Here is a 20,829-nt window from a genome sequence, read left to right on the forward strand (position 1 = left end):
CCTGGATAAGGCTTTGTCTTTGGTCTCAGATACATGAACTGCACCTACACAAAAGAGCAAAAGTAAGGTAAACCTAGCAAGATGAGTAAGATATATAGCAGCATGTCATTTTATAATTCAGTTTAACAAAAATTAGTCACAGTGAAGTACTGAAGCTACCACTGAGATTTCAGGAAGAAAAAATACATTACCAATAATCCAGAAAGCATGAAATACTATAAATCATTATTTTCTGACAACCCAGGGATCATAGTTGATGTTTTTTCATGTTCAAGATGATACACAAAAAGCAACTAGACAGAAATGCTCAGTCTTCTGAAGGACTTTTTTTAAAAATTAAGGTTATCAGTGAAGCCCTGAGATAACAGGAGAGTCTTAGTGAAGTGCTCAGTGCAGTATTTCTTTATTGTTCATTCATTATAGCAGTGCTTAACCTGACAGCACAGTTCCATTGTGCTAGGCATGGTCCAGACATATAATTAGGGAAAGATCCTGCAAGGGAAAAGGGAGAGAGATTCTAAGTGGGCAAACAGATGACAGGAGAAGCACGGAAGTGAAGTGTCTTATCCAAGGTCACAGGGCACATCAGTGGCAGCACTGCAGTCAAAACTCACATCTAACTCCCAAGCCACAAATCACACAGCCAACACAGCACAAGGCAAAAGACGTGGCTGAAATTTAGGTTATATGAATCCAGGGCTCTTCAGGCTGCTCCAACTCCTCTGCTGCTCTATTGTTAAAAGCAAGCCATAGAATCATAGAATCATTTTGGTTGGAAAAGACCTTTAAGATCATCAAGTCAAACTGTTAACCTAACACTATCAAATCCATCATTAAACCATGTCCCCAAGGACCTCATCTATACATCTTTTAAACACCTCCAGGGACAGTGACTCCACCACTTCCCTGGGCAGCCTGTTCCAGTGCCTGACAACCCTTACTGTGAAAAAAATTTTCCTATTATCCAAACTAAACCTCGCCCGGCACAACTTGTGGCTGTTTCTTCTCATCGTATCACTTGCTACTTGGGAGACAAGACCAACACCCTCCATGCTACAACCTCCTTTCAGGTAGCTGTAGACAGCGATAAGGTCTCCCTTCAGCCTCCTTTTCTCCCAGCTGAACAGCCCCAGTTCCCTCAACCGCTCCTCATCAGACTTGTGCTCCAGACCCCTCACCAGCTTTGTTGCCCTTCTCTGAACTCTCTCCAGCGCCTCAATGCCTTTCCTATAGTGAAGGGCCCAAAACTGAACACAGTATTTGAGATGTGGCCTCACCAGTGACTTGTAACAACCAAAAAACCTTGCTTTGGTGTGTCTGCAGCCATCACTCACACAACCTATTTTGCAATTCTCTTCCCCATGCTTCCACTCAGCCTGGACCATTTGATGCCTGCTGTCTTTGTGAGGCTTTTGAAATTAATGCTTTAAAGCCTCTAAGAGCAGCTCAAAAGGAAAAAAAAATGTCAGTTTTACATTTTTAAAAAGATGCTCTTACTCTCCTCACAGCTGAGTTTTGGCGACAGCTTGTGAGCAGAATAATAAGTGGGAGATTTTGTTGTGTTTTTTTCAGGCCAGTTTGTCTGGGCTGTGGAGATCCATACTTTTTCTTGTTTGTTTTTTGCTGCAGTGAGACCATTGGAAGCCACATCCCCAGTGGAGGCGGCTGCTATGCGTGTGCTGACCAAAGACAGAACCACAACCCTCAGCCATTTGAGCTGGATTGTGCAATTTTCCCCATCTTTGAGGACAGAGAAAGCCCCATATTTCTCCAGCTTCCTACTCCTTTTCTCTAGCTCCTTGCCAGTCAAGTGTCTATATACATAGCTATACATCATGCCAGCACAAACACTTCTATCTGAGAGCTGAATGGTCTGTCACTAGATGTGATAGCTGTCCTTTAGGGAAAAATTTATCCTACACTCACAAAAAATGTTCACACTAACTGATTTCAAACAGAACCCTCCCAGAAGTGTCAAAGTGATGATGTGGATCTCAAAGGACTAATCCAGCTCCCTGGAGAGCAAATGCAGCTCTCAGTCCCACAGCCAGGAACCCAGCACTACTCTGAGTGAGCACAACAGCAAGTGAATTCCGGGTTTCAAGCTTTGGTCATGCAGACTGCAGTGATGCAATAAATCAAATTAAACTTCTCCTCCAAGCAAACAGAAGTTGTCCCATGAGCAAGGAAATAACCGATACTTGTACAGTTAAGGTTTGTGTTGTCTCTCAGTTCCCACTGTCATCAGTCTCACTGTTCCTCCTACCTCCTGCAACAGACCTACAACAATAAAATTCCAAAATTAAAGATATGAGTATGCCCCCAGCATGTCCCCTATGCCTCTCTGTTGCCCACACAATGGCTCCTTCTCCCGTGTCTAAATCCCACACCGCAGCACTCCCTCAGCCTTACACAGCCCCAGCACAGCCCCTGGACAGCTGGCAAGGCAGAAGGCACCACGGGCTGTGGCTGATCTGATAACTCCTGTGTTACCTGGGCACTCCGCACACACACGCTTCCTGGTCAACCGGACAAACTCTTTTGTCAGAACGAGACAGTAACCTGAGGGCTTAACCACTGATTTTCACAAAACTTGATAGAAATATATAAATATTTATAGTTATTATAAATGTCCAATACTTTTGGGGTCCCTATCTCTTTGCCAATCTGGGCTGAAGTGTCCAAGAGGTTAAAACTGTGCCAAGGTAACTTGCAGAAAGACAGATGGATAGAAAGACAGCATGATCACATAACCTTTTTTTTTTTCCTTTAGGAAAACAAATGCATAGTTACTACTCATGAATTCTTATCAGACTTAATTAAATTCTGATTTCAGTTCTTTACTTTGCACCAGGATAAAACAACAAAAAAGCAGTAATTTTATGAACTAATTTTGAAGAAACGATTGATTGGCAGATGAGGTGTTGTGTATACACACAGGAAAACTCCTACTAAAATTATTTATTACTTTTCTTCAATAATTTTCAGAAATATTTAAACTTTCTGCATCTTCGCATTCCAAGAAGCTGAATGAGAACTGCCCAGTGGAGCTACCCAGCACATGCGTTTTGGTTTTTGTGCTTCTTCACTAGATTGGGATAAAAAAACCCTGAAAAAAATAGAACCTTGTGTTATACACTAAAAAAAATCTTGAAGAGAGATCATGAAGACTGTTGTTAAGGGCATTTGACTTTGATCATCTTTAGAGGGAGATATAGAAAATAATACATACAAAACCAGTCAGATTGTAAAGGCTCCGACAACGCACTACTCTTGGCAAGTTACATTGGGGCGAAGCGGGGGGAGGAAAGCAGCTCCTCTGTCTGTAACGTGTATTTTTTTTAACATTTACAAATTATTTTTGACTTAGCCACGCAGGGAGCCTACTTTCAACCATCAAATTGAAACTCATGGAGGCTTTATAAAGTCTTCCACCTGCATCTCTTTTTGCATCACAGTTCTTTATCCTCTAAAGGATGAAAACCCTGGCATATAAAAACTTTGTTAAGCTGTCACTATCAATAGAGTAAAAAAAAATAATGGTTGACAAAGAAGAAACAAATTGCATCTTCGAATAAGTTTCCTTCATGCTCTTGTTAAAAGCTATAACCTCTGATGTTAACCAAATTTAACCCATTCTGACCCTCACGGTGGCCCTTAACCTTTTCTTTATTCTGCTTCCTGTGGTTGCTGAAGAAAACTGGCCCAGTCATTGGAAAAGCTCTCTCTGTTGCACACAAAGCCCCAGCCTCGCTGCTAGGCTGTCAGGAGGGATAGAATAGACGAGGAGGTCAGCACCTGTGCTGAGAAGCAGGTGACAGGGAACTGCTTGGACCATTCTAGGGCAAGTTGTAATAGTTTCTACCCTTTAAATATCGCACTGTAGTTTCGGGTATTCAAGGCAGCGAAGTTCACGTTTTCTTTGTGAATGCAGACTTTAAACAAATTAATCTATTGCTGTTCAACTGACTGTAAAATTAGTAGATTTACTGTTGCAAAAAAAAAAAAAAAAAAAAAAAAGAGAGCGCTTTCACTTCCACTTTAATAAGGTCACGGATGTGTCCTAGGCTGCCAACAAAAGCAGCTTTTAAAATCTTCGCAGCTGAACCCAGCAACTTGCAAAGGCTGCAGAACAATGTCTTAGATGTACAGTGGAAACTCCTCTCCCCACAGTCAAGATGTAAAACTAGACAGTTAAAAAACTTTCTACACTGGGAAGTTCTAACTTTAATTGTGTCTCACCCCAGGGACCCATGGACTTGCTTTATGATTAACATTTTAGTAAATTCAGTCAACCTCGCTTTTCAGGGAGCAAAATCAGTTCTTTGCCTGGATTCAGTAAATCAGCCCAAGCAATTTAATGGCAGAGCATGCATCTTCAAAAGATTTAATTCCTGTAACAGGCAGATCTCAGAAACCAAACAAAACTTCAGCTGTTTCAACTGTATTTGTATATTCTGTGCAGGGTATCAGCGACGACCATTTACCTCTCAACAGAATTTCTGGGTTTGCTTTAGTTTTTGTTGCTGTTTCTTGTTAGAATAAAATTAGAGAAGTGTGTGTAGGAAGGAACTTTAAAAAGCTGGGGATGGAAAAGGAGTAAATGAGCTACTGCAGATTCCAGGAATCTTGTCCTACTACATCTCCAGAATTTCTGTGTCCTTTAAATACGTGTTTACTCTGATGTGTTCTCTGCCATATGGCAATGCTCAGCTCTGCCCAGGGGAGTTCTTCATCTGAGTTAAGAGCAGAAGCCTCCTATGAACACTAACGGTAAAATGAACACTGAGGAGTGCACAGGGGAGGCTACGGCCCCTCTGAGCAGGGCCTGCAGAACCCCAGGGCCAGGGCTATAACCAGTGGGAAGGAGGCGGCGAGCCGCACCAGCTGGTGCCAGAGAGCAGGGCTCTGAGGGAAAAAGCAACTCTCTCCAAGTCTTCCCCAAAGCTTCCCCACCAGAACACCCTGCGAAAGGAGGGAATTACACAGAAAAACAGAGGTGCACAGCGTAAGCAGCCCTCCATGTGCTCAGTATTTTTGCAAGCACGACTGTGCAGGAGACTAATCACAGATTTAGTTATAAGGCTGAGAAAAAAACTGCTGTCCCACCTGCTGCTACTGATCCATGACCAAGAGCCCCAGGCACTGCATAAACCCCACAATGTCAGTAAGAAATTCCTGATGAACTTGTTTGGCACTTAAAATTTTTTGGACCAGATACTGAGAACTACAGCTCCATTTTAGAGAGCGGCAAGATGTTCACCACCAACCAAAGACCCGTTCTCCTGCCAGAGCCAGAAGGCAGGAGCTCCTTGAAGGTGTGAGGCACTTAAGCAGCTCCCTTCCTCCTCCCACAGAATGAATGGTGGAGCTTGAATGAACGTAAACTGGAGCCCTGGGACTCCAGGGGCGCACTTTGTCACCCAGCTCAGGGTGTTCTCGCTCTCTGCTGGGCACTACAAGCAGTTAACTGTACCCAGAACTCATAGCTTCAGGGGGAGACCAATCCCACTCTCCAGCATCCCCAGAGGATAAACAAACACTTAGTCCTGCAGAGATCAGTTGTGAACGTGGAAGAACCTTCCTGGTAGCATCCTGAGCCTCACAACGGCACATTAAAAACACTCACACTGGCAGATCCCTGCTCTGTTCATGTATGAGGGCGAGAAACCTCTCCATCCCCCGTCCTTTCTCCTTCTCATATATTTGCATTTTAAATTCTCTGGGGCAAAAATTAGCTATGGTTTGGCACCAGGTCTAGCACAACAGGCCTTGATTTGGCACAAAAAATAATAAAGTGAAAACAACTTTGCTAACCAGCTTGGGAAAATAATGTCAAATGGAAAAAAAAAAAAAAGACAGACAAAGATTTAGGAACTGAAACACAAATAAATGACTGAGAATATTGCCAGTGGTGGGCAGAGGATGATATGCATCAGGAAAAATATAAGGGAGAAAGTTATTATTAACAGCATTTATTATGATAGTGTCTTTCAAATAATTAAGACTGCAGTCCCGCCGTGATAGGCGCATATAAAAACACAGCCGCTAGACAATGACAGTGTAAATAGACATGAGACAGAGGACAAGGTGAAAGAGCACAATGAATCCCCAGAAAGATCAAGTTAATTGAGGACAAACAGCATGAGAAGGCTGCACTACTTCTTGGCACGCTAAATTTAATTAGAAAGGCATGAAGTAAAACAAACATCAGGTTTAAACTTAATAGAATTAAATAAAGGGAAGAGAGAAGGAATGCAAGTTGTATGCTCCAGAGTACCTTGCTTTCATGCAGGTAGTTTTTATCACAGTGAAGAGGATTATTACCTTTATTGCTCCTACTAACATCATTGCTGAAAATTATCTGTCTTATGGGAACAGTTCTCCAAGAGGCAATAGTAGCTAACTGCAAGCTGGGCCGCTGACAAGCTCTCCTCTAATGCATCTTGCAGAGCTGAAGGTGAGAAAAAAAATCTCTCTCCAGGCTTCAGCTCTGCCAAAACTTCCCTTCATGGTTATTCAAATGCCACATTTGATTTCCAGACCATGAAAAAAAAAAAAACAAACCAGTAAAAAACATCTTTGTATCGCCTTTTCTTATTGTGGAATATTTCACTCTCCACAACTGGATACTGCAGAATCTCAATAATTCATGTTTCAAGAGCATCAAACTGAGATCTGGTTTTCTTAGGCACTCTACTAATGGAATACATGGCAATCCCTGTTCCCAAAGAGCTTACGATTGCAAAGGCATCACGCCTGAGTGAAATCAAGAAACAAACAAAAGGGCGAGATGGAAAAAACAGACGCCATTTGCATAGAACAGGGGAAGCTACAGTTGTCAGCCAGGCTGTTAATGCAGCTCACCATCTACTTGGCTCATTCTGCTAATGGCATTTTCCCGTATTCATTACAACAGTTTTAATGAGAATAAGGTGCTATGCGTGAATTCGAGATTGTGAAATGATTTAGTAAAGCTTCCTAGTTTTGCACACAATTACCATATGATGTCTTCTGCAGAGATGAAAAGCACACAGCAATGACAGACTTTTTTGCATGTGTGTACCAAAACAACCAGCCCTGGAATTAAACCATTCTAAGACCATAGTTTACAAAGCTTTCAAACAAACAAACAAAAAATAAAAAAGGAAGCTGAGATTTTAATGGCATTTCTTTTTCCTGGGCAAGAAACGGGGAAGAGGAAAGAGGGGTCGCTTAGTTGTAGCCCAAAGCAAATGAGCTAAAAAGCCCTGAATTTTGAAGCAAGTAGGACAGTGTACAAGGCCTCCCTCCCAGCCGCCTCCTATGCCTTAATTTTGCACCAGATTCTAAACAAGCACACTTCTGGCCAGAGTGTTGTTCCCAGCTCCAGCCCACCTGACTGAATAGCATTTTTCAATAAACACAAACACCTCGGCTCCTGCAACGCTGTTCTCAGCACACGCAGTTCCACACATCCCACCAGAACGGGAGAACTGCAAAGTCTCACGCTGTTTAGTGTTTTATTTAGTGTGTTACTCACAGCCAAGGACCTAGGGTTTGCACATGAATTTCAGCTTCTCTTTCAAAGGCAAGGTTTTCTGTCTCCAAACTGGAAGCAGCAGCCTGCACACTTCGGGCAGAACAGATCACCAGAGAGGGTAACAACCCAAACATCCACAAGCTTCCAGACTGACTCACTCAACGCCACAAGCGCACACACTGCTGACCCCTGCAGACACGCCTGCGCTGTGTGACACACCTTGTGCACACATGCACAGCGAGCTGCGGGGTGACACTACGCACAGCACCACACAGGCCACGGCTCCTGGCAGTGCCAGCGTGCGACGAAGCCCACACCGTGGAACCTGCAGGCACACGGGCTGGCACGCGGTCATGCGGGTGGTGTGAGACGGGGGTGCATTGCAGTGCACCCCCAGGTACAACCTGGGTACGCAGCCTCGACACACAGCGCACACGCAAACCGCTCGGCACGCACATCTCAGCCACGAAGCACCTCCCTGGGAGGACCCGGTGAGAACCATCTCCCAGCAGCAGCCCTTATGCCGCCACGCAACTGGCTCCCCCAGTGCAACAAAGACTCTCAATCAGCAAAAAGGCACAAGTCAGTGGTGGCACACCCGGGAAAATAGCACAACCAAGCAACTGCACGGGCAGCATCAGGCAGGCACAACACACACATATATCAGCATGGAAATATGTGATACACAGCAGGAGGGACGCACAAACCAGTGCATGGAAACTCTACACAAAAACAGCCATGAAAAACCGCCCCTGCAAACAGCAACTCCCTGCACACAAACAGCAACTCCCTGCACACAAACAGCCATATGCAAAACCACACCTGTATATACCCGAGGTGTGCACAACACACAGACGTTCACGGGAACAACGTGTGGACAGACAGGCATACAGACAAGGCGTACACCCGGTGTACACACATACAGAGCACGGGCTCACACACACGCACCCCCCGACGCACCCGTGTGTCCATCACTGGCGCGGCAGCTGAGCACAGACGCACGCGCGCACCCGCGCAGCGCTGCACACGAGCGCGCAGCCGCGGGCAAGTGCGAGGCGCGGGAGCGCGCCCGGCGCACACGGGCACACGCACGTCTGTGCGCGCGCAGCCCCGCAGGTGGGTGGGGGAGCGGGAGGAGGAAGAGGAAGAGGAGGAGGAAGAAGGGGAAGAGCCGGGCCAGGCTCCACCCTCCCGGTGGTCTGGCCGGTGTCTCGGCTGCTGCGGCGGGCTGGCGGCTCGGCCGGCAGGTAAGAGCCACCCGGCGCGGGGGAAGGCGATGCGGGCCGGGGCGGGAGGCCCGGCGGACTCCAGGCAGCCCGGCGGGCTCCGGGCAGCGGGGCCAAAACCGCCGCCCCAGGGCCTGCCTGCACCGACACATCCCCCGGCCCGGGCACAGGGTCACAGCCGGTGGCACCACACGCACACAAAAGGGTAATGTCCCCGCCGTGCACACCCGGGACCGCAAACACAGCAGGACACATACCCCCGCGCAAACCCATGCGTGAAATGAAAATAGCGTCTTTCCAGGCTGTGTTTACATGGAACAGCATAGGACGGCACACGCCAGCAGCTCCCGCAAGGTGGAAGACATCTCCCGCGGCAGCTGCGCGGAGCTGTAGGCGCTGCGGCGCTCACGCGTGCAGCAAAACACGTCCCGCGGGTGCGGGGACAGCGGCGTGTCCTGCGGCTCCCGCGGTGCCCGGCGCTGTGCCCTGCAGCTCCTCGGAACTCCCGGCAAAGTCACCCGGGCTTGATAACGCACTGACAGCGATGCACACAGCAAAATACGTGCTGTGTTACGTGAAGAAAAATCATTCCACAAAATGTTTTAATTTCCTCTCAAGGCAAAATTGACTAGGTTTAATAGCAACAAAGAAGGAAGGAGAATAAAGGCAAAAACGTGTTAAGCAGAGCAAGACTGTGACTTATTTAAAATAAACTGTTACTTCATTGCTGTGATACTATTACTTAGAAGTCAGTAACTGACAAAGACAAGCTAGCTCCCTCTGAATGCAAGATAATTATAGTATTTTATAATGCACCAAAGTGTTACCAAGATTACAGTCTGTAAGTCTGCAGTGCGCAGTCTGCAGCTGGTTTATGAAACCATTTTAAAAATAAGGACTTGCTGGTTTTTGTGTGGCTGTGCTGATGATGCACAGAGATACTCCGGTGCTGGCAGTGGGTGTGTTATTGTAGGGCCATCACCACAGCCAAGGAAAACCCGTGTTTCCCTGGGGCCACAGTTCTGGTTCGGACTTGGCAGGGGCCTTTCTGATTGTTTGCACCTTCTCCATGCCCATGGATAAATATTTACACAATGTCATACACATATATATGTATGCATATATATATTTATCAAGGGGAGTCACATTCCTTCCTAGGCAAAAGAAGTCACATTCCCGCCTGCTGTTCTGGTACAGCCTGTTTTTGGTTTCTTGTGTCATCCTTGACTTTTCCTGCACTTGCTGCCTTTTAAATGTGGAATACCAAAACTGCAAATACTCCACAGGTTGTTCTTTACTTCTAAAGATTTTGCAGCTGTTAAAAAATGGCCAATTTCTGGAGTTTTTAACAAAATGCAAATAATGGTCAAGTGCGGCAAAATTACCAGGGGGATTCCAAGAAGCAGAGAGAAATGAGGAAAAATTTATAATGGAAGAAACGCCACAAAGATCACTTTCACTAGTCTTCAAATTTCAAGTGCTTGTGTATTTTGAGGCTTGTTTTGAAAGTATAACTTCATGAGTAGTGCCAAGATACATGTCTGTAACAATTTATTTAAATTTTAATTTGCATATGAACATGTTGCTTGTTTTCCAGTCCATGTATTGCAGGCAAATCTTATCTATGTCTTTATTTTTTGCTTTTTTCATCATTCAAGAAGAAGAAAAATATCATTATCAGTGTTTTTGTTAGATGGTTCTGGTAAAATGTCTACAGCAAATTGCACTGTCCAAACAGTTAATGCTCCTTAGGTGTATGCTTTCTGTATATAAGAAATCTAAATAGTTTTGATAACTGGAAGAAATCAGCCTACAATAAATAGGAATGTGCCACCTTAAATTTAATGTTTACGAAAAACTTTAAATGTCTGATAAAATAGGTTTAAAATTAAGGCACTGTTTTCACTTTGATGCATGGCTGAATCTATGGAATTTGAGCTTAAATGACAGTAAAAACACTTTTTAATTATTTTTTTTAAGGTTACTGAAATAACAGTGAATAATCCATGTAAGACCAAGTAAATAGCTGGAATACTTCCACAAAATGACATTTGGAAAACTGAGAAAAATCCACAATTTGGGGTCAGTGCTATGAGAAGCAAGTCGCATGCCTAGCTATGGAAGAGTTTTCAGCGCTGGGATAAACCATATTTTCAAGTATAGTAATGGTTATTTTGTCATGTTTTAATGCCAAGGTGAAGATTATGCATGGCAGTCTTACTCTGTGTGGTCAAGGCTTTGAAATTCCAAAACCTTACAAAACATAGAAGAGTCAGGCTGTATATGCTGGCATGGCTGCTGCTGGGTATTGTACAAGCGGCCACTTTGTTCACTACGGGATTAGAGCAGTTCTGGATTAATATGGCTTAAATTAAACACTTTCCAATGAGGAGTATCAGAATTGGGAAGGAAGTCCTAGTGTTAGATACTTAAAGAAAATAACCAGACTGAAAATTTTAAAAGTCTGACACACCTTTTTATTTGGCAACAGCTTCTCCCTCTTAACCATTGGCTAGTCTCTACACACAAAAAAGCTGTGTAGGAGTAGATGAGGAGAAATGAACTGGAAATTTTAGATTCCTTAAAGGAGTTCAGGCTCAAACTTTAAAATACTGAAGATAAAATCAACTCTTAATAAATTTTGTTTCTTTGTTAGATTTTTTCTCTGAGTTATAGCCCTCTGTTACTGGAATGTCACTGTTGATTGCTCATTCTGTATAGTAACACCACACATCTTTTTGAAAGAGGACTAGGGTTTTCTGAACTGGCATCAAGTCTTTGTAATATAACTACAAGAATCTGACTGATGGGGGTAACTTGGTTTTTCTTCTTCTCTGCTTCCTCAGAATGACAACCTCTTGCGTGATGAAACTTTTATGTCAAGCAACCAGAAAAGAGAATAGACATGCAAAAAGATTCTTTGGTACTCTTCTGACACAAACACCACAAAAGAGGGTCTTTTCCCCATTCCTACCTGACCCTAGAAAGTCAACTGTGTTTGGACTTGCTCAACCATTTTGTACAGCTGAAAAATCTCACACGGAACCGAAAAGGAAAGCAGCATTTGGAAGTGTTGGGCGAAGAATTCCCGATCGGATTTTGCACTTAATCAACCAGGATGGAGAGAGCTTAGGACATATGCACCGAGCAGAGGCACTCAAACTTATGGATCAGCATGACCTGAAACTAGTTCTCCTTCGTGCGAATGCAGAACCTCCTGTATACAGACTAATGACTGGGCAGCAGATTCATGAAGAACAGCTTAAACGTGCAGAGAAGAAAAAAGCAAGTCCAAAAGCAGGTATGTACGTTTTTTACACTACAACATTGAGCACTTTGAAAAACGCTGCATTAAAAGTAGTTTCAGCAGATGAAATCCTCTTACTCGTATTTGTGTGTAAATCCAAAGCAATATCACTGCAGTCCACACTATTGAGGATTTGCAGTGGTGAAAATACAATTTTGGATTAGTCTTGGTTTCCACGGAGAAGCCTTCTATTGCCTTATCAGGATTTACTATTTTGGTATCTGCTCGCTTTTTTAAAAAAACCTTTTTTTATTTAAGTGAACATAACTGGACCCTGGTTCTGTGAGACTCACAGAATTTCTGTACTTGTGCTAAGGCATAAAGTGACTGGCAGATTTAACAAACAGAGTACTAGAAACACCAGTATATTTTTGTCACCAGTACTCATTCCCATCTTGCTGCTAGGAAGACAACATCTGGAGTCCTTTTTTGTACAGAGTAAGAGAGCAACTTTTTCAATATTGGAACACTTTTCAGTGTTTTTTCTTATGTCAGCCTGCTCCAGCAGTTTAACAAACTGAGTTTAGCAAAGAGGTTTTGGAAAAGGCATCTGACCTTGTATCCTCTTTTCTATTTCTCAGGCTAACGCAGACACCTGTGGTTTGGTTAGAGTTCTGATTTTAGAAGAGAGCACTATTGTGGTAGTGCGTTTTTCTGTTCAAGAAACTACAAAAAATGTATTCAAATGGTAACTAGAGAATCTTTTGAGGAGGAAGAGACCATAAATTGTTCAATTACAATGCATCATATGTCCAGTTGAGTATTGCACTGTACCATTCAAGAAAATGGGCTTGAGACAAAAACCCATCTAACTTAAAAGCTTTCACATTCAGCTATACTATGTGATGAACACAGGAATTTGCACACCACATCTTTAATTCCCATGCTTACCAGTTTATCTTTCTTAGACCTGCATTATGGGTGGTATGAACAAAACTATAATTAGAACAAAAAATACTTTAAGCTTTCTGACCCTGAAGAGACTTCACTGTGTGCCTCAAACATGCACTTGGGTCTCCCACTTAGGGCAGTGAGTGTGAGATATGAAGTAGCCACCTTCTCAAGTGATGGTGGTGCATGCCGAGACAATGAGATTGGGATGTTATGTATGGGAAAGCAGCACTTGGGGAGGCAGTTACGCAAAGCACCATAGTCTGCTGAAAGAGAGCAGTTGGTACGGGCTTGTCAGGTGTTAAACCAACACAGCTTTACTTCTGTTTTAAACAGAGACAGTTCAGAAGGAGTTATCCTTTTCTTCAGCTATTGCCAAGAATGACTTAGAAACCAAGACTAAACAGATAGCACAGTGGATTGAAAAGAAATACCACGTGAAAGTTACCATCCGGCAAGCAAAGGATAGCACTACAGACATGGTAAGTGGACTCCTGAAAATTGGACCAATCAGTTTCATGAAATAGGTGTACTTGGATTAACTTCCCCTGTTCAGTACTGCCAGGATTTTTAGTGTATCATGTACTGCTCAAGTCTAGGTCCTGTGAAAATAATGTTTGTTCAAACACTGCAGTTCCAGAAAAGCAGTCCCATAGAGACAACTCACATACCGTGTTTTCCTAAGAATGCCATTATAACGCTGGCTTTGACAGCAGAGTCTGAGAAGTTTCCCCTCCTTTGCAGCACCACCCTCTTAACTGGGCTGGTGAATTTTTCCTATCTATACCTCTGGTGACTTTTATATATACCTCATATGAATACCTCTCGTGACTTTTCTAAACCTGAACTAAACCCAGACTAGCAAATAGCTCATTTCAGCTAGTGTTAGAGAAGTTCCTTTTCCCTAGGTTTCCCATAGCAGAGACTCAGACATGGATTCTAAAAATTATTCTAAAATAAATAATTTATTTGCAAGGTACAGGGTGGAGCAGCTCCAGCTGGGCACCTCCTGAAGAGGGACCCTCAGCAGAAAAAAACCACACACAATTACACACCCACAATACAAACTCCCACTCCCTGCATGTCACTCTGGGCCAGCTGCAAAATTAGAGTCTGGTTTCTCCTTCTTCATTGGATCTCTTCATTTTTGTCAGGTGGCACGTCAGTCAAAGTTCTGACCTTCAGTTGCTACTTTGCACCCACAGCTGGAGAAAATACGTTCTTGGTAACAGCAAAAATGTTCTTCTGTTAGATGCCATTCTGTTCCTTATCTCCAGGGATGCAGCTCCCCTGTCTAGCTTGAAGACTCTGTGGCTTGTTTTACTTAAGGAAGCAGAAAGTACAGAGGTTCACAGCTTACAGAAGTTGTGCTAAGCAAACTTACTTATGCTAAGGAAATTCTATATAAGCAGTTTCTAAACAAGTTCTATAAGAAGCAGTATACCAAATAATTCAATAAGCTAAGGCAGTCTGTTCCCTAACATAGCTAAACCACAAGCAGGAGACAGTGTCATTACAGAACACACTGAAATATTTTTCTATCTGTGTTTGTGCATTTAGTCCTGTTTTTCTCCTTTTTAGTTCATGATTTTTGACCAGATTTTGGAGACTGTGGCTGAGAAAGCCACTTATCTTTCTAAGCCAAGAGTTGCTAGAGAAGGGGTGAGTACCTGTATTTTGAGACACATGTCTGACAAAGAGTTGAAAGCATACCAGAAGATTGCAGAACAGAAAAACAGTGAAGCAAAAAAAGATGAAAATGAAGATCTCAAGTCAAGTGAATTGCATCAGTAACCATCAGTGACTTTACAAAGACGTGTAAAAAAATACGAATTTTAAAAAAATCCTACAAAAATAAAGTTATTGTTGAACTTTGCAGTGGTCATTCCATGAAGAATGTTGTCTCAGTTAGCCTTTACTGCAGAGTCAGGATTTCAACAGTTGGTATTTCATTTTCTATGGGCTTATCCATTGTCTTTGTTTCTGTCACAACCGCATCCTTTCCTGGCTGTGTTTTAGGAGGAATGTAGCCGCTCAGACGAGAGGCTAAGCTCCTCTTAGGACGAGAACGCTTTGCCTGGCAGAAATAAATCTAGAATTAGCACCTTAACATATCTATGGAGCAAAGACTACAACTGGGTGGGGGGGAGGGGGTGGGCAGGGAGGAGGGATGGAGAAGAAATTAATGAATAGGCCAGAAATGCATTATCTAAAGAAGCTTTGGAAATTAAGTGTAGATAGCTGGCCTGTTTTCCTGCTTGAAGTCACATTCTAAAACATGTAATGTTTACTCTCCTCCGAAGTGATGGGCTATGGTTGAGATTTCAAGCGTATAACTTACTTTCAAGTTCAGCTTCCTTTTTTCAGGGTCATGTACAACTGTGTGCCTTGCTAGGCTCTGCTACAGTTACAAAGAGCAGGGGGGAAAAATAAAGTTAGGTTTATCGTTTCAGATTATGTGATCATATTAGGACAGTTTAAAAACAAAACAAAGCAAAGCATACCTTCATTGCAAACACTCTTCCACAGCCTGGATAATCACAAGAGAATGTTTTTTTCTCCTCGTGAAATGAGAGGATATGGCTTTGAAGGTTAAATACAGTTGTGTAAGTTCTCCCACATCCTTCTCTTGGGCATCCATAGACTTCCCTCTCTACAGCGTGTGTTTTTTGATGCTGCTTGAGGTAATCTTTCCGTTTAAAAGTTTTGTAACATGTACTGCAAACTATCGGCTCTGAGTGAGAAACAGACAGGCAGAGTATAAATTAATAGCTCCTGACAGGAGCTTAGAATCAAACCCTAGTAGTCCTCTAGAACAATGCTAAAATCCACATGAAATGCAAGGATCTCAGAGACTGGAAGAGAATAATCTCGTATGAATTACCCAGATATTAAATCCTACATTGTACAATTTCTTGTTAGCTGGATCACAAAGCAAATTTAGTATACTGAGAAGCATTTTCATCAGTTTAAGGTCTAACCAAAATAACAACCATTTTACCAATAAAGTGTTACTAAAAATGTTTGTCTAGACACAATGACAAGATGATGAAATGAATTCAGCAAGGACTCTTCTTCAGATTAGCAGTTTGCTTCCTATTTGTATCAAAAGTTAAGTTCTGTTTACTACAGCATTTGGACTTTACCTGTATGACTTTCTTTATTATGTTTCAGAAGCTCTGTCCAAGTTTTTGCAGTATATGAGCAGTTTTCCTTCTTGCATGCATAGCCTATTAGACACAACAGATGTTTACAATCACAAAATAACAGTAATAATATATTCCTGTATGAATATTTGTATTGCATATTAAAAAAATAAGATCATGACCATACAGTAATATTCCAGACTCTAAAGAGACTCTACCTTTCTATAAAGTAGACAGAACAGTTTTTAAACAAACCACAGAAAGTCAAAACTACTTAAAGCTCAGGACTGGAGAGGCTAAATAACAAAAAACACATACCTGTCTTCAGAAAGGAAGAGAATACAAATAGCAGCTTTTTAGATACTCTTCCTAGGCCCTTATTTGTTCTTTTTATGTGTGTGCGTGTTTGGTTTTTTTCTAGCACTGGAAAGCAGGTTAGCTGTCAACAGTACTGAAAAAATGGACAGGAGTGTAGCAGGATTAGATCAAACATACATGATCACCTCCTGGCAATTCCACTTAAATACCCTTCACATAGGTACATTACTAACTTTAAAAATGCAAGCCTACATGGTTTTGCCAAGGCTCCATAGGAAATTTGTGGCAGAACTGGCAACTGATCCTAACCTCTGGAGGTCTAAGCCTTAACCATTAGCCCATTCCCAGAAGATGCATTATTGACAAGGAAGCACATAAGGAGAAGAAATGACTGAAGGAATCCTGAGTGCTGGTCAGACTGCTGCAAGTACATTGTAACTGGCCACTGCAATCCCTTGCAATTGTATCCCATTTGGCTGTTCAAAAGGGGTCTTCTGGTTTTGTCTGTCTGGATCACCAGGCCCAGAATACTTTCATGTCATACATCCCTGCATACTGTAAGTACTGGAAGAAGTCCTTTCTCCTTTTCTAAAATGTAACTGAAGCAAGACAAAAAACTGTGTTACCTTCATGTGTCTTCTCGTGCCGCTTTAGTCGACTTGGAGTAGAAAAGTACTTTCCACATCCTTCATTACTACATCTAGGTATAAAGTACAGTGGATTAATTTCTTTCACTGCACCCACATATTTTTTGTTCTTTAAGTCAAGACCAATTAAAGTGGACAAAATAATCCAAGTTTCCCCTTGCCTAGAGATGTGTTCTTTCTCCCCCTCTTGTAAAAGTGAATTCCATAATACGTTGCTAATAGAGGACTCTGATCCCCTCAAGAGTTAAAATTATAGTATTGTTTATGCGTATACAGCAAGTTAAGCTTGAGGTAACAAATCAAACCTCACAACATCCCTACTCAGTAGGCTCTTGGATCATAAAAGAGAGAGAGACAGTGCAGGGTTTAAGTGGCTTGCACAGATCTACCTGTCAGAGCAGCAGCAAAGCACTGACAGCATTTTTGTGTCTGTCACCCAGCCACACTAGTGCACTTCAGTTAAGGGGAACACTCCTGTTAAGTGTGTTTCACCTGTAAGAAATACAAGACTAAACTCTGCTTTCATCAAATCTATATTGGTGTGTCATATAAATAATGGAGCTGCAATGCACAGCTACTCAGATTGGCATCCAAGCCTCTCACCTTCTTAAACTACTACTCAGTGTTTCCTAAGTCATTACTTTTTACTTGAAAACACACCTGCATTTTTCACTGCTGTGCAAGCTCTTATGCTTTTATTTCAGACTGTGTATACTTAAAACTGTTTTTTTATTTGTTTATTTTTCATGTGAATCTGTAAGAAATCATAAGATGTCCGGAATGCTGAAGTTACAGAGCACCAAGGCTGTTGGTCAAAAGAGACTAATGAGCAAAGGACTAGCACAAGAAATGCAGTTGCAGCCATGACCACAAATTAATGTAATTTTTTTTAAATGCCACATCAACAAAAAGGTTGAGAAAGGCATCTGTTTTCACCTGCAGTGTTTAAATGGAATTGTTATAGTTCATTATTAAAATTATCCACCTACTTGAAAGGAGGTTCATTGGTGTGGTGACACAGATGAACTTTTAGTTGTTGATGTTTCCTGAAAGACTTGTTGCAGCCTTCAAAATCGCACTATTTAGGAAATTAAGTTTTCATTAGAGGCCAAATACTGACACCCCAGTCCACATGTGTTTGCTGAAATCCCAATCACAATATTTGAACTCAAACAAATACGGCATAATAACAAGTTGAAGTATTTCATTAGATATGCAAAAAAGAGCTTGCTTAGTCTCCACTTTACAGTACCAAAGGTAATTACTCACCACATATTGCTTTTGCCGATTTTCATGCTTGCGCTTAATGTGCTTCTTTAAGTTTGCCTGTGTTACAAATCTCTGATTGCATCCATCAGCTGTGCACCTGCAAATGAACTGTGTTTTCTTATTATAACTCTCAACCAGTGATTTGTTTCCTAGGCAGATACACAAATCATTGGGCAAGAGGAATACACAAAGAGTAACCGAAACTCACAACCCAAATATAAAAATTTGCTTTGCAGACATGAAAAGCCAGAGGGTAAATTACAATCAAAAGCCACTGGAAAAAAACATTGGAAGAGAATTTTAACAAAGCACGTAATAATTCCTAGCTTCTAATCCATGACATGCAGCCACTAAGGGCTTAGTAATAGGAGATAACTGCCCTTCTGTCTTTTAATTCTATATTGTAGGGAGAGACCTGCGCACTCCTTCACTCATCTGCCGCGGATCACAGCCAGACAGGAGGTTTTAGGCTGAGGAGGTTCCACATCTCACCCTGTGCACACCGTTAGGAGTACTCAGGGTAGCAAAGCTGGGCGTGCATGCTCCGTACCGGCCCCCCCGCCAACTGCTAACTGCCCTTCAGTTCCATAAGGACAAGCATAACCCATTTTAAGAAGTAAAAAATTTGGCCTTACTTGACCGGCTTCTCCCCAGTGTGTGTGAGAAGGTGTCGAGCCCGGTGGAACTCTCTGATGAAACTTTTATCGCAGCCATCGTAACCGCAGACATAGGGCCTCTGACAGAGAGAGGGATGTTCACAGGCCAGAGCTCCCCGGGGGGCCCGGCTGATCCCAGGGGCCGCCTGCAGCAGGACCCCTGGCGCCGGGACTTCAGACACGGCCCAGCCAGCGCCTCCGCGTTCTGAGTACCCCAAGATGAGCAGCGGGCTGCCCCAGCCCCCGAGGGGCCGGCTCAGGCCGCCACCCCGGCACTGCGCCCCGCACCTCAGCCCCACAAAACCTCACGGCGGGGCCCGAGCGGGAACCCCGCGCCGCTGCTCCCGCGGCCCAGCAGCGGCCGACCCGGCTCACCTGGCCCGTGTGCCGGCAGAGGTGCACGTCCAGCCGCCAGGCCTTGTTGAACGTGGCGTCGCAGTCGGGGAAGGAGCAGATGAAGCGGTTGGTGGGAAGGGCGTTCCCGCCAGAGCCCTCCTGCGCGCTCCCGGCCTCCCGCTCCCCGGCCATGCGGGAGGACACGTGACCGCCTGCGAGCGGGGAATGTCCCCTCCCGCCTCCCGTCCCGCCGCCGGCGGGGTCGATCGGCGCATGCGCGGTGTGGCGGGCCGGCGGGGCAGCGGGCCGGGGGGAGATGTCACCGTCCCGTGGTGCCCGCCAGTTGGCGAGGCCGCGGCCGCGGTTGCCCAGCGTGGCACGGCGGTCGTGATCCTGCCTGGCCCTCTGAGGGGCCGTGACGGGTGCGCTGGGCCGCCTCCTCCCCATCGGAGAGCTCCGTCCCGGTGCGTGGTGCCGCCTCCGTTACCTGAGTTTGCAGCCCTGGCTGAGGTGTCTGTGAGGTGCAGGATGTCACCCTGTCACCCCGGCAGAAATGTACCACTGAGGGGGAAAAAGGCATACTACACGATGGGAGATGCATATTTCCCTAACACAGTCCTTAAAACGATGTGTTGGGGTTTTTTGGCAAGTGGTCCTGCCTGGTTCCCACCAGGAAGGCCGTCTGTCTCATGCTGTCCTGCATGTCAGAGACAAAGTTGTCACTTGACACCAGACTTGAAGTCCCAGAACACAGACCAGCCCAGGTTGTAAGGGACCTCAAAAGATCGTCTGATCCAACCTTTCATGGAAAAGGGAGCCTAGATGAGATTATCTACTCTCCATTCAGCTGCGTCTTGAAAAATGTCAATGCAGAGGAGAGGATAGAGAAGACTCTTCCTCTTAAGGATTTTCATCCAGTGGGATTACTATAAACAGAAATGGAAGAAGATCAAAATGTGAAAAGCAATCAAGGGCCAGCCCCAGAACACTGGCTGCTTTCCTTGTTAGGATGATTGTGGATGGGAAGAGCAGGGGCTGGGAGAAGGGCCCTGATGGTAGTTCACATGGAGAAGAATCACCCCAGCCAACTGCAAGTGCTTCCTGCATCTAGTGTATTGCTGCTCTGATCTCCTCTGCTGTTTCCCCCAGCTCCAGCCTAAGTGCAAGGTCATATGGACCCCAAGCCCCCAGCCCTCTTCCTCCTCTCAACACCAGCTTTATTTTTTCCTTTATCAAAGCATAGGCTCCTCATCTTTTCCTAAATCAGAAGCTTGTCCCACAGCTAAGGCAGAGCAGATAAAGCATGTGTGAATTACGCAAACTGGATGCCAGAGGTGAACTGCAGTTAGGATAATGTTTCCTTGATCTCTCTGTTTACAGAATTATAGCTGGCTTGTAATGGTGCCAGTGTCCTCAGGAGCCCTTTCTAGGGATTTATGGGAACCACAGAAACATGTTAGGAAGAGGGTGGAGTTAATCAGTTGGGCTTTCCTGCTGCTATATTCAGCCTC

General features: G+C 44.0%; 2 protein-coding genes across 2 annotated transcripts; one reads left to right on the plus strand and one right to left on the minus strand.

Annotated features, from left to right (window-relative positions):
* Positions 1–8,652: 8,652 nt before the first annotated feature.
* MTIF3 (mitochondrial translational initiation factor 3) lies at positions 8,653–14,839 on the plus strand. Its single transcript, XM_080363894.1, has 4 exons — positions 8,653–8,769; positions 11,595–12,049; positions 13,283–13,428; positions 14,528–14,839. Exons 2-4 carry the CDS (start codon positions 11,596–11,598, stop codon positions 14,738–14,740), a joined length of 813 nt encoding a protein of 270 aa, XP_080220020.1. The 5' UTR covers positions 8,653–8,769; position 11,595; the 3' UTR covers positions 14,741–14,839.
* Positions 14,830–19,765, minus strand: GTF3A (general transcription factor IIIA; the record flags this gene model as incomplete). The annotated part of the gene is made up of 9 exons (XM_080364281.1): positions 14,830–15,023; positions 15,288–15,347; positions 15,451–15,680; positions 16,093–16,176; positions 17,037–17,110; positions 18,047–18,135; positions 18,327–18,423; positions 18,962–19,062; positions 19,358–19,765. 9 exons carry the CDS (start codon positions 19,763–19,765, stop codon positions 14,862–14,864), a joined length of 1,305 nt encoding a protein of 434 aa, XP_080220407.1. The 3' UTR covers positions 14,830–14,861.
* Between the last annotated feature and the right edge of the window lie 1,064 nt (positions 19,766–20,829).

This window comes from Nesoenas mayeri, assembly GCF_963082525.1.
Source record: "Nesoenas mayeri genome assembly, chromosome: 1".
NCBI classification, from domain to species: domain Eukaryota; kingdom Metazoa; phylum Chordata; class Aves; order Columbiformes; family Columbidae; genus Nesoenas; species Nesoenas mayeri.